This window comes from Eptesicus fuscus, chromosome 11 (genome assembly GCF_027574615.1).
Source record: "Eptesicus fuscus isolate TK198812 chromosome 11, DD_ASM_mEF_20220401, whole genome shotgun sequence".
In the NCBI taxonomy this organism is placed as follows: Eukaryota; Metazoa; Chordata; class Mammalia; order Chiroptera; family Vespertilionidae; genus Eptesicus; species Eptesicus fuscus.
In genome coordinates this window covers 54,070,368-54,086,498 of record NC_072483.1, presented here as the reverse complement: position 1 = coordinate 54,086,498, position 16,131 = coordinate 54,070,368, and the positions used below count along the sequence as shown (strand labels likewise).

Below are 16,131 nucleotides of genomic sequence, written 5' to 3'. Positions count from 1 at the left end.
TATGAACAAAATTCTAGATATTTTCCAATTTTTATTATAAAGATATTGGCAAACACTAATGTGAAGCCTTGAACAAAAGCCTTGAATAAAAAATCATACCTAGCTAACAAATAGAAAAAGTGCTCTGTCCCAGGCTTAACTCCAAGTTTGCACAACATGAAATCACAAGACAGGCCACATGTGATTTTGGGGGCATATAACAACCTCACCATATTTTAGATCTAAGCCTAAGGGTCACTGAGAATCACAGAGCTTCCCTGATTCCATGGAGCACTTTGAGTTCTGAAAATTCATTAATAACAATCCCAGTTACTTAGCCCCCATAATTTGCTTTAGAATAATTAAGAAATAAAACTATCAGTTTTTATAGAGAAAATAATGATTATCCAAGATAGATGGCTTCCTAAAACATACTTCATTGAATAAGGTGCACTGTATCTAGCTGTGACCAGGTGATTATTTTTTATCGTAAGAGCAGAAATAGCACTTTCCTATAATGACTCCACTTACAGAGATTTTCACAGTTATGGGCTTACCTGCAACCTGCTGCTAAGCACTCACATCATGCTAATCATGTCTTTTGCTCTTTTGAATTAAACCCAATTCACTGGGTACAGCAAGAATAAGGCACAGGTTGAAACTAAGAAGTACATGTCACTTTGCTTTTCTTCAATTAGTGTAGAGCCAAGTTATTTTAAACTGGTCGTCGTTATATTTCTAAGGCAGTCACTTTCAAAATAGAGACATGTTCCCGTAGATCTCCCTTTAGTTGATTGCAACTTTGTTTATAAAATGTAAATTGGTTTTAACAACAACAAAAAAAAGCCTTCTTCAAGAAAGTGATTGACATTTCTTCATTAAATTGGTTAATATTGTAATGTTCTGTTAAGTTACTCTGTAATTTAGAGCAGGTATCAACTGTACCTTCAGCCTTAATTAAAATAATTGTTTCATTATCAGTATAAGTTAAATACCGAATGGAGTGCCAGAATAGTTTTTTAAATTAAATTTATTGGGGGTGACATTGGTCACCATGAACACACGAGTTTCAGGTGTGGGCTTCTATGTTACAAGATCTGTATATTGCACCTTGAGCCCACCACCCAAAGTCAAATCTTCTCCTGTTACCATATATTTGGACCCCCGTCTCTTCCCACCACCAGAATACTTTTATAAACATTTTCCCATACGAAGTACCAGTTACATGCAATGATGAGGCAATACTACCACCTAGAGGGGAAAGTGTAATACACCTTCTTACTGATTAAGAATTAAATTATGAAAACTTTATCTTAAAATAGTTAACTAACCAACCCCTAGAATTGTTGATCTGAAACTGCCCCCCCTTTTTTTTTGTCTATAAATGCCAGGATTTAGCACCCAGATTCTTCAATGAATGCTATTGTACTTTGGACACACATGAAAAGCAATGCAAACTATTTTGGAAGAAGCCACATTATCAATTTAATAAAAAGAAAAATCATAGAATCCTTGGGTTTCAAATTAGCCAGTTGCCATCGTAACTACAAAGATATTTGAAAGAAGTCCAGAGCATAATACAATGAGGCTGAGGGCAACAAATACAGACAACTTTAAAGCGCAAGCCACACACTTTGACTAGAGCAGCAGTTTCCAAAGCGCATAGCACAGCCTACACCCCAAAAAGTTCTGAAAAAGCACCTCCTACCAGACGATTTACAAGGCATAAGGGCGTGGTGCAGGCTGTGGGAAGTCCCACAGGAAAATAAAAAAGGTCTAACTTGTTTAGCCTCGCTTCCCCAAAACACCGTTGCTTTTACTTATCTCAAAATAAATGTGACACTTGACTTATGGCTGAGAAGTACTATAAATCCAGGATAATTTCCCACCTCACACTTAAATAGATTTTTTTTTTTTAAATCGCTCTAGCTTTCCTCCTTATCCTATCTTGGGTGATGTTTGCATCTTCATCCTGGTTTATTATTGTAACTCTTTATATAAGGTGTATTCATGCATTTGACTGCAGAGACCTCTCTTTGTTCCACAGGCACTGTATAGTATTTGCTCTCCCCGCCCCCAGAGTCGGGAGTACTGAGAAACTGGGAGTTGTGGGTGCGATATTCGCCAGGGCCTTTCTTTGGCTGTAGCTCAAGGAAGCACCTTCTGCTGTTGTCACTTTTCAAAATGCGAGAGAGTGGAGCTGGGCACGAAACTCTTTCGCTTAGAATTAAGTCTGGTTCTCAAGTTACAGCAGGAGTAAGGCTTAGGGGAGACTTCAGACAGATTACCTTCAAGGACATCATTTGCCTCGGGATAGATTACGGAGGCACACATTTTACAACTCTGCATGACATTAAACATGTCCAGCTCTTCCTGCCGTTATTCAACTAGAATGACCAGAGAGGAGTTCCTTGTCTGGGGGGTTTCACCTCTGCCGCTTGGGTTGCAGGTCCGTGTCTCCGGCCGGGAGGATCTCCTCGTCCGTCTCCACGTCCCCCATCAGGTCTGTGAAGTCCCCGTCACCCATGCGGAAGACCCAGACCCCCACCGTGGGCCAAGGCCCCGAAGTGCCGCCCCCGTGGAAGCAAGAGGGCTACGTGGCCTCCTCTGAGTCTGAGATGAGAGAAACGACGGTGACCAGTGCCACCCAGATCCGGACGGAGGAGAGATGGGAAGGGAGATACGGGGTCCAGGAGCAAACCACCATCAGCGGGGCTGCGGGCGCCGCCGCCAGCATGTCGGCCAGCGCCACCTTCCAGGCAGGGGCCGCCGCTGCTGCAGCCAAAGAGGTACCGTGAGAGCCGTCTTGTTTCCTTTCTCCAGCCAGAATCCCGCTAGGAAACACGTCTGTGTAGGTTGTAAGAATATATAGAAACTGAAGACCAAATTTGGCTCTTGCTTTGTAAAGGTATTTTTTAATTGGGACAAGGCTCTCATCTGTGAGGTGTACATAAAACATAGATTTCTAACAGCCTGCATCCTATTTCTCTTGGCAATGAGAAGCGCTTAGGCACAACGTGTCTTTTATTCCAGGTAGCTCAGTTTCCAGGATACTGTTGCGTTTTCTGCGGGGCGTCTCATTTTGAGAAGTAACATGCTTGGTCATTTCCAATCCAGGTGAAACAAGAAACTGACAAAAGTGCAGCTGTTGCGACTGTTGTTGCTGCGGTTGACATGGCCAGAGTGCGAGAACCAGGCATCAGCGCTGTAGAGCAGACTGCTCAGAGGACAACCACGACTGCCGTGCACATCCCACCTGCTCAAGATCAGGTGAGCGCGCCGGCCAGCCGGGCGTGGCTTTGCTCGCAGAGATCCGGGATGAGTCAATGCCCACATCTCTCTGAGGATAGCACTGGGCCCAACATGGCCCAGACTCTCAGGACTTGCTTAGCGAAAGGTTGTCTAAGATACCAGAGGTGCGCAAGACATAAAACCCCCAAATACCTGGTCTCTGTCACGCAGGTAGGCAGTCAAGAGTTCACTTTCAGAAAGTCAAGGAGTTCTTACCATTTGCAACAACATGGATGGAGATGGAGAGCCTTATGCTAAGTGAAATAAGCCAGGCAGAGAAAGATAAATATCACATGATCTCACTCACTTGTGGAATATAATGAACAACATAAACTGATGAACAAAAAATAGATCCAGAGACAGAGAAACATCAATCAGAAAGTCAAACCTCAGGGAAGGTAGGGGACAGTGGGGGTAAGGGGAGAGATCAACCAAAGGACTTGTATGCATGCATACAAGCCTAATCAATGGACACAGACAACAGGGGGGTGGGGGCATGAATGGGAGGTGGGGGGTAATGGGGGAATAAGGACACATATGTAATACCTTAATCAATAAAGAAATTAAAAAAAAAAAAAGCAAGTCAACACGGAGGTCAGACAGGTATTTGAAGTATCACTGTGCTCCGGGGGCAGGGTGGGCACAGGGTGGCCTGGACTGTCACTAAACAAGGCAGGTGGGAGGCACGCGTTCAGGGCTGTGGTTCCAGGCCAGTCAATCAGGAGTCCAGACACGCCAAGAGCCAGGCATGGGAACCGTTATTTCAGGGCGGACATCCCTTTTCCCTAAGCTTCCCCCAAAGACCTTTGCTTTTACTTTCCTCAGAATAAACGTGACACTTGATTCATGGCTGAAAAGTGTTATAAATCCAGGATAATTTCCCACCTCATTTTTTAAATAGATTTTCTGCGATCGTTTAAAATCGCACTGGCTTTCCTCCTTATCCTCTCCTGTATGACGTTTATGCCTTGATCCTGATTTATTGTTGTAACGTTTTATACAAAGTGTGTGAGAGTATGTCCCTCTCTCTCCCCTGTGGAATCAGATGAGAAAGGAAGCAGAGACGTCTGCTGTAACCAAGGCAGTAATGGCTGCCGACAAAGCCAAGGAACAAGAATTAAAATCAAGAACCAGAGAAATAATTACGACAAAACAAGAGCAGGTGCACGTAACTCACGAACAGGTGGGAATGGTTTTTGATGTGAAATTATTGTTGTTATTACCTGTGTCAACACATATAATAATGTCTACCGTGGAGGGCGGTGTTTCTTGGGCAACCTGGTTGTTACCACACTAATAAAATCCCCTTGTATCTGTGTATTCCTGGGCACTGTATGTCACCAAATGCTTCCCTCATGCAGACAAAAGGGTCTCTGTGAGCACACCCTGGATGTAGAAACAGGGGGTCTGGGATACACTACCTACATATGCGACTGTGAGGGAGGTGAAACCAGGAAGAAGAAAAGTAGGAACAGGGAAAGGTGGAAAAGAACACTGAACACCCATTACTTTGGAAATAACTTAATATCTGCTCCCTTACTCTTTAGGACAGTGGTTCTCAACCTTCCTAATGCCGTGATCCTTTAATACAGTTCCTCATTTTGTGGTGACCCCCAACGATAAAATTATTTTTGTTGCTACTTCATAACTGTAATTTTGCTACTGTTAATGAATCGTAATGTAAATATCTGTGTTTTCCGATGGTCTTAGGCGACCCTGCTAGTGGTTCTTGACCCACAGATTGAGAACCGCTGCTGTAGAGCTTAAGACCATCGGAAAACAGATATTTACATTACGATTCATTAACAGTAGCAAAATTACAGTTATGACGTAGCAATGAAAATAATTTTATGGTTGGGGGTCACCACAACATGAGGAACTGTATTAAAGGGTCACGGCATTAGGAAGGTTGAGAACCACTGCTCTAAGCAGTATAACTATGGTGCAGACAGAAAAAGAGTATGGTCATACTAATGAAAATGAGATGATTTATTTCATTTAGTAGTATCTCCAGAAAAATGATTTCACTTCTGTGTTCAAATTCCTATTTTGTTATATTTAATAAAAATTATGTCACTTCCATTAGAGATCAGGAGACAATAAGGTTTTATTTTTATTATTTATTTCAGATAAGAAAAGAAACTGAAAAAACATTTGTACCAAAAGTAGTAATTTCCACGACAACAGCCAAAGAACAAGAAACTAGAATTTCTGGAGAAATTACTACAAAACAAGAACAAATAACTCAAGAAACAGTAAGTGTAATTTTCTAAATACCTGTAGTTTCTTGACAAATACATTTCAGTCAACTTCATGAACTCTATAACCAAAAACCTCTAAAAGAAGGAGTCTTTGCGTGTATTTTCTTTTTGTCATTTCTCTATGTCTAGTATTGAAACTCGTTCATGATGGAAATTCTGTTCTCATTGCACAGTTTTCCACTCAATTGATCTTGTTTGGGGAGATTATTTATTAGAACATTTTGGGGCACATCTATAGCATTTCTGGAGCATACTTAGAAGATAGCTATCACACCAGACCAGTTACCCAGTTGTACACTCAGTTTTTTCATGCACAGCCTGATCCCTCAGTCACTTTGATTGTAACACAAAAACTTCATAGTTGTAGGACACATGCTTGTACACACACACCAGTCATGAACACTCCAACTGAATATCACAAGAAAGTGAGGAAATACTGGACATCAAGACCAGTACTGCTTCAAGAAAGAGCCCTCATCATGGATTGATTACCAGTGACCTAGGAGTATTTTGTCTCTGCTTTTGTGTCATTCCGCCATGTTGCAACAACCTCAGTGTCACCAAGATGCACTTCTCTCCCACGTGAGAAATCAAACCTTAAAGTGCCAGAAAAGAGGCATCTACTTTGAATTCTTTCATGTTCTGGGGATTGTCTGTGCTCACCGTTCTTGAGCTCAAGCTCTTTGCTGATCCCAGAACTACTTTTTTGAAAAAGTCCAGCTGAGAACCTTTTAAATGTGTTTTAATACTTAAAAGGCTGGCTACCAGCTGTTGGATTGCTTTCTCTCTCCTTATAGTACCTGAGAGACTTTGAGTGCATATCAAGGGCACAGAAATTCTTGTTGCCATCACACAATGCTGGTGACTGGCAGGTTCAGCTGCCTATAGTTTTCCAGGCATTTGCCATGGGCCACTCATTGGAGTCCATAACATGTCAGCCCTTCTCAAAGACCAGACCTTTTCAGTTACAGGACAGTTTGCTACAGGGCAGGTAGGAAATAAAGGAGCCCATTCCTCAGAAAAACAAAAGTCTGTGTTTTAAATACAAGTGAGGACCTTTGAAATGGAAACGTGATATTTTCTCCCCTGAAAGTTGCAAGATACCTTGCCATTTCTTTAGCCCCTTTTGAAACTCAAATCTTTATTTTACTCTGAAAATCAGATAAGACAGACAGCTGAGACAACCGCTGCATCCATGGTGGTACTTGCCACTGCAAAGGCCACAAAACTAGAAACAGTTTTGGGAGCTCAAGAAGAAATTGCCACACAGCAAGATCAAATGCATGTAACTCATGAAAAGGTGATGACTTCCTGCCTGTGTTAAATTCACTCTTGTATCATCTTTTGCAAGCCACCTACATTTTCATCATGGAATCTTAATCACCACTTTTTCACCTCGTCGTTGTCTTATAACTCAATAGAAAAACTTCACAATCTCTATGCCATCTACCTAGCATTCACTGCCACTTTTCATTCCTAACCTTCACACTTTCTTTGGATTGTTACTAACATGATATTATAATTCACTTTAATGTGTTCCCATTGAAGTAGACTACAGTGTACACGTTTGTTGATAACATGCAAAAGTATGTGTTATTCATGGATGGCTCTGCTGAAATTTTCCATACATTATAATAAGAATAATGTGAGAAAGAGAAATGTATCCCTTATTCTTTTGTTGCTAATCACATTTTTTTCTTTTAGACTGAACTCTTTTGTTGTTAATATTTTTACCAATGATGATGTTTGAGTGATCAAAGCACCTCAAATGGTGTATTTAAGTGTGACTAAAATGTCCTTGACTAGGAAGAAATTTTGCTTCTTTTCTCAGTTTTGACTTCAGTTTCTATTATTAGAGGATGTATAAAATTTAATGACCATTTTTCTCATTTTTTTTTTTATCATATGACCAGATAAGGAAAGAAACTAGGAAAACAGTGGTACCTAAAGTTATAGTTGCCACACCCAAAGTCAAAGAACAAGACTTAGTGTCAAGAAGTAGAGAAGGCATCACTACCAAGAGAGAGCAAATTCAAATAACTCAGGAAAAGGTGAATACAGATATTTGAAACGGGAAAGGTTTATCTTTAGACTGATTTCTAGTAAATAATAACTATGATGTAGAATAAATTATTAATGTTTATTTTCCTTTTTGGATCCCAAACTAAAAACAAAATAGTAACTGTGTGATGGCTTACCATTAATCTTATCTGTACACTTGATTTTCATCTATCTGTAACATTTACAATTCATTTCATTCACCACTATTCTTTGCATGAAGAAGCAATATATAGAGTCACCTGGAGTTTTTTTTATAGTTAATATTTCTAAGTTTTGTGATTCCCACTCAGTGTGTGCAAATATTGCCAAGTGAAAGCTAACTTCTCTTAACCCTGAATAACTAGGAGGGGTGGACGGGTCATACCATGTGTGTATGAACTTCTGTACAATTTAAACCTTGATTTTACTGTAATAATCAGATGAGAAAGGAAGCCGAGAAAACTGCCTTGTCTACAATAGCAGTTGCTACTGCTAAAGCCAAAGAACAAGAAACAATACTGAGAACTAGAGAAGGAATGGCTACTAGACAAGAACAAATCCAAGTTACTCATGGAAAGGTGACTATACCAAGTGTGAAATCCCCTATTATAATACATTAATACCAAATCTCAGAATTTCTTATGTATGAGACACTATTAACCTAATTTATTTTTAGATGATTAAACTATTAGAAACTAAAAGGCGGAATTATTTATTATTGTTAATATTACTACATAATTATTTCCCCACTGATCACTTCACTATTATTTTCCATTTTTTATTATTAACATCTAGAAATTCTCCAGAAGTTGATGATTGAAATTGCATGCAGGCTAATTTTAATATACTCCATGAACATAAAACAATATATATATATATATATATATATATATATATATATATATATGTGTGTGTGTGTATATATATATACACACACACATACATACATATATATGTATATATGTATATATATAATGTATATATACATATATATGTGTATATATGTATATATATGTGTGTATGTATATGTATATATACACACACACATATATATATGTTGAATCTTACTGACTGTCAAGAATATGTATATTTTGAAGGGGTCATAAATTCAGTATATTACTTTGTAGAGTGTGGACTTATTTCAGAAAATTATCCGTCATTTTCTTTATGTGAAACATTATCTTTTTTCCCTCTGTAAATATCAGATGAGAAAAGAAGCTGAGAAAATGATAGTGCCTGCTGTAGTAGTTCCCACTAAAGCTAAATAAGATATGATATTAATATCTAGAGAAGGAATTATCCATCAAGAATAAATGCACATAAGCCATGAAAATGTTATTTGTAGCTATGAAATTTCTATGAATTAACTTATTTCCCATGACTCATTTACCCCACATGAGCTATTTTACCTAATTTTATTCTTTATTGCTAATACAGTGTTTAGAAATCAGCAACTAAAGTTTTTCAATTTCTTTAGCATCATGGTTGAGTCCTGTCTGTATTTCCCTCGGTTTTGTTTTCTATCTCTACATCTTTGGTTTTTTTTCTAAAACATGACTTAAGATTAGCTTTTTAAACATTTATCCAAGACTAATATTAAATGCCATATCAGCCTTTCAGAAGCCTAATAGATGCTAGAAATTCCAATAGGTAACATACTTCATGAGTGACGATATTTGAATTTTTGTTATTTCTAAATCACATAAATTTGACTATCTTGCTTTTGTTGTTATACATTAGCTAATAATGGAAGCCAAAAAGGTGTCTAGACCCAAAGTAATAATTGCCACTGCAAAACCTACTGAACCAGCCACATTGCCAAGGACTAGAGAAGGATTTGCTACTAAGCAAGAACAAATACATCTTTTACGTGAAGAGATGAAAACTGATGCTATGGAGGTGAAAAGCATTGTTTCATCCCATTTCATCATCAGCTCTCATAACCTTTCATCTGTCATGAGTCATTGTGGTCCTGGTGTTCCATTTAATCGCTTAACTGATCAACAAAACATTAGAGATGAGATCCAGTCCAGTTCCTCCGTGGAACAGTTAGCCTTTCCATTTGTGAAAAGCCAGATTAAATAACACTTCTCTTTGTGTCTCCTAAGTTAATTCTCACTATTTAACTGGTACAATTTGGGGTCTTTGGTTCAATGAGTGATGTTAGGATCCACTAAGAAACAAAAGCAGCTATGAGCATAGAGTATGCATTTTTAGTTGTCCACCATTGGCATATGTATAAGGACTTGGTGTACATTAACTCTAGAAAAAAATACATAGGTGCTTCCCTAATTTAAGATATCGTACTATAATTAAGATTCCTTTTATGTGTGTGTAAGTTTTATAACAAGATCTGTATACTTCAGCTGGCAGAAGATCATTTCTTTGAGTCTACTTTCTCATTTTTAAAACTAAAACTCAACCTGATAACTTTGTAGATTGGTTGAAAGGTTCAAATGAGATATAATGTAAATGCAATCACTCTACGAGCAAAGTTATAGATATAAGATAATATAAACATTATATAATATATATTATCTGTTGAAGATGTTAACATTTCAAACATCTGCAAAATTAAGGTCAACTAATGGCCTATATGATTAAAAGAAAAAATAAATAAGCAGATGAACAAACTTCACCTAAATATCACATATATTTTACAGTTTCTTCTAAAATGCCATCTAGAGTGAAGATGGTATTTGTAATTCTTCAAGGCAAGTTAATTAAAGTGTGTCTTCCTAGAAGGAAGCACTAGATAAAGCACTAGATCACAAACAGCCCAATTCCATCTCAAAAAACCCCTCATTTTTATCTTAAATGGTTCAGATAACAATTTTAACAGTTATACAGGTAGCATACTTGGAAAACATTTCAGATGCAATCTAGATTCTATTCACAGCAATAGAAAAGAAAACTGGCCATGAATAAAATATTCCAGCATTACTTTGAAAGAGCACTGATGGACATGGCAATGTGATTCTTACAGTATGCTTTTTCCAAATATTGCATAGAATCAATCTTTAAAGGAGAAACTCCTGTCCTGGCCGGTGTGGCTTAGTTAGTTGAGCATCTTTCCGTACACCCAAAAGGTTGCCAGTTCAATTCCTGGTCAGGGCACTTGCCTAGGTTTCCAGGCTCAATCCCTAGTAGGGGGCATGCAAGAGGCAGCTGATCAACGTTTCACTATCACATTGATGTTTTTCTCTCTCGCCCTCTCTCTTGCTCTCTCTTTAAAAATCAATACAAAAATATTTTAAAAAAAGAGAAATTCCTTTGCAAACTGTGTTCCCATTTATGTTAATCAAATTCATGAAATGAGAAAACATCATTTGTTTCCTTTTTCCTGTTAATTCCCAGAAATAATGAAAGTAAATTGAATTTCTATAGGAAAATTTGTTCTCTTGAATACAAATATAACACTTTTTCATGTTTATCACAATATCTTCGTTTGTGTGTTTTAAGAGAGATATTTTCTTATAGATTAAAAAATTCTTATCCCTGCAGAATCATCAGTAAATTAATGTGCTTCTCTCTGTGTTCGTGAGCTTTCATGTTATCTCAGATCTGCATGCACTGTACATCTTTGCAGCACCTGATTTCTCTGGATGGCATTTGAGTACATTTTTATCATCATTGTCATTGTGTCAACACAAGACAAAATGATTGAGAAGATAACAAAAAGAGTCAATGAAGATAACCAGCCCCAAAGTTCTGATTTCTCAAGGGCTAATTGACTGCCTCAGACATAATGCTTGAAAAACTCAAAATCTTCTTACTATTTTATATACATGTTGTGTTGTCCTATGTTGTGTGTGATTTAATGTCTAGTCTAAATAAGCAGTTGCATACAGAGTCTATCTAACCAGATGTCCATACGTTATAATAAACTGTGAAATATTAAGTTCTTAAGTACATTTATGAGTTATATTTCTAGAGACTTTAACATATCTATATAACATGGGTGCCCTCTGACTATCATGCCGTTAGGCATTCATCTGCTCTCCTAGGAGGAGATGGCCCAGCCTGACTTTGACATGACTGTGTATTAATTCTGGAAACCTCGTTTCCAGGTGGACGCTGGGAAAAAGGCAGAAGCTGTAGCAACAGTTGTTGCTGCAGTCGACCAGGCCCGTGTCAGAGAGCCCAGAGAGCCTGGGCATCTTGAAGAATCGTATGCTCAGCAGACTACATTAGAGTATGGCTATAAGGAGCATGTTTCTGCCACAAAGGTCACCGAGCAACCCCAGCGCCCGGCCTCAGAACCCCAGGTTGTCTCTAAAGCAGTCAAGCCTAGAGTGATCCAAGCTCCTTCTGAGACTCAGATCACAACTACTGATCAAATGGGAATGCATATATCATCACAGGTGAGTGCGAACCTGCTGCTTTTTTAATACCATGGGAAAGCAAGTGTAACCTCTGTGATCGTCTGGCGAACAGTGGTGTCACTGAGTTTCATTTCAATGCAGATCAAGAAAACTACAGATGTAACAACTGAAAGATTAGTCCATGTGGATAAACGCCCCCGCACCGCAAGCCCTCACTTTACCGTTTCAAAGATTTCTGTTCCTAAAACAGAACATGGATATGAGGTAAGAAGTTAATAAGCATGAGGGAGAAATGTCTGGCTCTAAGGAACTAAGCGTCTAACGTGTGGTACAGAGTTAGCTTTGGTATAGGCCAATGTGGCCTCTTTTTGTTAGTGTCCGTTTGCATTCATAGTGGACTCAGAGCCTCTAAAGTTTGGTTTCTGACACTTGCCAGGCAGGGTGAGCCTGGAGTAGCAGGTGGTTATCTCACCACTCTAAAGAGACACAAGTTCATGGAGGCTTCTCTTTGTTTCACGTTCTGTAATTATACTATTTACTTTTCCTTATGTTGTGAGACATTTCAGAGTAACTTAGCTGAGAATGTATATAAATACTAAAGACAGATATTGAGACATCATGTAGTTGTATCCTCAGTATAACAAGATGGAGAGGTGGTATTGTGTGGTGGCTGGGTTGGATTGTAGAGTCAAACAGCCCTGAATTTAGTGTCCTGGCTCTGCCCCTTATTAGCTCTGTCATCGGGGCAAATTAATACATGGAAAACCCTTCACAAGGGGACAGCACATACTAACCCTCAACATTTGTAAACTCTTGTTCTTATTGTACACATCCAAGACATAGAGTCCAAATCTTGTATGCTGTCAAAGAATTGTAAGGTACATTTGATACCTATATTTGGGATAGTCCCAAATTACTATTGAAATCAAATAATCACAGAAAGCAACAAAATAAAAAACAGTAAGGAAGCCTTTAAATTACTTCTCTGAATGTCTACATTTTCACCTTTCAAATATATTTGTGGCTGAAATATAAATGTGCTATTGTAAAGTAGCTCTTAGGAATTTACCAAGTATTTTAATAATTTCTTGACTTTGAATAGCTCACTGTGGTATTTTCAAATGCAGCATTGGGATGATTGAGTGAAAATTCTTGACTAAGCTTTAGAAGACCCTCAGTTCCTTTATGATAAGAATGTAAAATAAGGAGTTCTTAATACAACTCTTTAAGAAAGATATTTTCAATATATTTCACAAAGTGACAGGAATGACAATGAGCTTTATAACTGACTTATCTCTAACTGACTTTTCACTCTAAAGTGATAATGAGAACATTAAAAAAAAAATGGGCCCCCCAAAAAGAGAGACTCACAACAGAGAAATCCTAGTGGCAAAGCACTTCTAAATGATGACTTGGATGACAGTTAAGTGACTTTATTTTCTGACTTCCATTTTCATTTCAGGCATCAATAGCCGGTAGCGCTATTGCTACATTACAAAAAGAGTTGTCAGCCACATCTTCTTCTCAGAAGATTACCAAATCCGTAAAGGCACCCACTGTGAAGCCTGGTGAGACCAGAGTGAGAGCAGAGCCCACGCCCTCACCCCAGTTCCCCTTCACTGACACACCAGAGACTTACAAGAGTCAAGCTGGCATTGAAGTGAAAAAGGAAGTAGGGTTGAGCATCGCTGGTAGCACAGTCCGCGAAGAGCGCTTCGAAGTACTTCATGGGCGTGAGGCCAAGGTTGGTCCCCGGATTGCATGCTGTTTCTCACACATCCCCATGAATCACGGCCAGACACTCCGCAGTCTGCACTACAGAAGCAGCCAGCCGGGCGTCTTGCCTTCCTCCTTTCCTATGCTCAAACTTAATTTTAGTGGGACAGAGCTCTTTTTCTCAACTTATTTTTATAATTTTGCATGAGCTTAAAGTTTGTGAGATTTCCCTGATTTCATGGGCATTTTGTAAATATCCTTTGTAAAAATCATAGGTAACAGAAACAGCAAGAGTGCCTGCACCTGCTGAAATCCCTGTTACTCCACCAACTTTGGTCTCGGTGAGTAAAGAAGCTGATTGTGTTGGACCATGTGCATATCTGGGCACATAATTTTAAAATGTGCCAAGATCAGTTTCTCAAACTGGAAAATGGCATCAGTGAGTTTACAAATGCTAAGTTTAAGACCATACACTATTTGGAAAGAGAAAGGGAGATTCTGTGTGGCAACCATGGGTCATGTAGTCCACAGATTTTCTATTATGTGAATTTCTATTATGTGTAAAGCATTAGAGGAAAGTATGGAGACAGAGAAAGAGAGATGTAGCCTTCTGAAACCTTTGCCTGACTGTCAGGGAAAATGTCCAAAACAAGCCAGATAAAATACAGGAAGTGATAAGCACCTCGACAGAGGGAGGATCACGAGGAAGGGTCAATTACTTAGAATTGGGGAGAGCTTGGAAAGCTTTGTTGAAGAGGCAGCACATGCTGCTGAGCCTTTGGGCTTTGTTAAGATCTGAGTATGTGAGAATCACAGAGGGTATGCAGTTACCCTCACATGGAGTTATATGGCATCAGTACAATTCCACCTTAACAATTCGGAAACACCTTGCATTTATTTCAACTTGGGGATATCCCAATTTCCAAAAGGAATCTCTGCTAACATTTCTAAAGTCCCGATCTTAAAAAACCATTTATGGCAATTAGAATGTACTTCAAACCCCCACATATGCCATAACAGATAGAGATGATGAATGAAAATGCACACTTATCAATATTACATTCTTTTTTTTCTCTCTTTAGGGCTTAAAAAATGTGACTGTTATAGAAGGTGAATCCGTCACTTTGGAGTGCCACATCTCTGGATACCCATCCCCGAAGGTGACATGGTACAGGGAAGACTACCAAATAGAAAGTTCCATTGATTTCCAGATAACCTTCCAGAGTGGAATTGCTCGGCTTATGATTCGGGAAGCCTTTGCCGAAGACAGCGGGCGATTTACTTGCAGTGCTGTGAACGAGGCTGGGACCGTCAGCACATCCTGCTACCTCGCTGTGCAGGGTGAGTGGCCATCCTCCCATGTCCTTGCATACATGCTGTCACTCACTCACCACTCCCAGCTGACACTTCCTTGCACAGTAGGGTCTCTGCACACTTCCCAGTGGTGTCCCCTTTTTGAACTGGGGGGTAGGTTATGGAGTCAACTTAAGTTGTTATGCTAAGCAGGGGTCACCAACAAAATGGACTAAGTGCCTGACTTTAATGAGAAACTTCTATCTTCCAGTGTCAGAAGAATTTGAGAAAGAAACCACAACCATGACTGAAAAATTTACCACAGAAGAGAAACGGTAAAACATTCTTTTGTTAATGAGCTTTCATTCTAGTCAATCTTTGAGCAACAGGGATTTGGATGTATGGGTTCACTTACACATGGGTGTTTTTCAATAAATACAGTCAACCCTTGTGTCTGTTAGGTTTCGCATCTGCAGATTCAAACAACTTGGAATCAGAAACAATATTTTCACATTCCCAACCACAGATTCCCAATGGCTAATTGAAAGTGCTATTTTCAATCTGGTTGGTTGCATCTGTGAATTTGAAACCTGTGGATAGGAAAAGCTGAATTTAGAGTCAAAAGATATACATGGCCCTAGCAGGTTTGGCTCAGTGGATAGAGCATCGGCTTGTGAACTGAAGGGTCTCAAGTTCCATTCCAGTCAAGGGCACATGCCCAGGGTTCGATCCCAAGTAGGGGACATGCAGGAGGAAGCTAATCAATGATTCTCTCTCATCATTGATGTTTCTATCTCTCTCCCTTCCTCTCTGAAATCAATAAAATATATCTTTATAAAAAATATATATATACTTGAATTGCACGGTGGTGTTGGTGCCCCTAAGCCCCACTTTGTTCAAGAGTCATTATACAGTCTTGATTTTTTTCAGTCCCTTTAGTATTAGAAAATTACAATCCAGAAGCTAATGTGAGGAAATTCTATTCCCAGCTTTGTGGAGTCAAGAGATGTGGTGATGACTGACACTAGCATCATGGAAGACCGAGCAGAGCCTGGAGAACCTGCTGCTCCTTTCTTCATTTCAAAACCAGTGGTCCAGAAACTGGTAGAAGGAGGGAGCGTGGTATTTGAATGCCAGATTGGTGGCAACCCAAAGCCCCATGTTTACTGGAAAAAATCTGGGGTTCCTCTAACCTCTGGATATAGGTATGTTAATGGCTGAATGAT

General features: G+C 39.1%; 1 protein-coding gene across 1 annotated transcript in view; it reads left to right on the top strand.

Annotated features, from left to right (window-relative positions):
* The window catches only part of TTN (titin), a 281,117-nt gene that overhangs the window by 11,946 nt on the left and 253,040 nt on the right, over nucleotides 1-16,131 (top strand). The window contains exons 7-20 of the mRNA XM_054723165.1: nucleotides 2,429-2,768; nucleotides 3,097-3,249; nucleotides 4,316-4,453; nucleotides 5,400-5,525; nucleotides 6,694-6,831; nucleotides 7,445-7,582; nucleotides 8,012-8,149; nucleotides 11,642-11,935; nucleotides 12,038-12,160; nucleotides 13,359-13,640; nucleotides 13,888-13,953; nucleotides 14,695-14,953; nucleotides 15,177-15,240; nucleotides 15,895-16,110. Of these exons, the coding sequence (XP_054579140.1) occupies nucleotides 2,429-2,768; nucleotides 3,097-3,249; nucleotides 4,316-4,453; nucleotides 5,400-5,525; nucleotides 6,694-6,831; nucleotides 7,445-7,582; nucleotides 8,012-8,149; nucleotides 11,642-11,935; nucleotides 12,038-12,160; nucleotides 13,359-13,640; nucleotides 13,888-13,953; nucleotides 14,695-14,953; nucleotides 15,177-15,240; nucleotides 15,895-16,110 (2,475 nt within the window). The remainder of the gene's footprint in view (nucleotides 1-2,428; nucleotides 2,769-3,096; nucleotides 3,250-4,315; nucleotides 4,454-5,399; nucleotides 5,526-6,693; nucleotides 6,832-7,444; nucleotides 7,583-8,011; nucleotides 8,150-11,641; nucleotides 11,936-12,037; nucleotides 12,161-13,358; nucleotides 13,641-13,887; nucleotides 13,954-14,694; nucleotides 14,954-15,176; nucleotides 15,241-15,894; nucleotides 16,111-16,131) is intronic.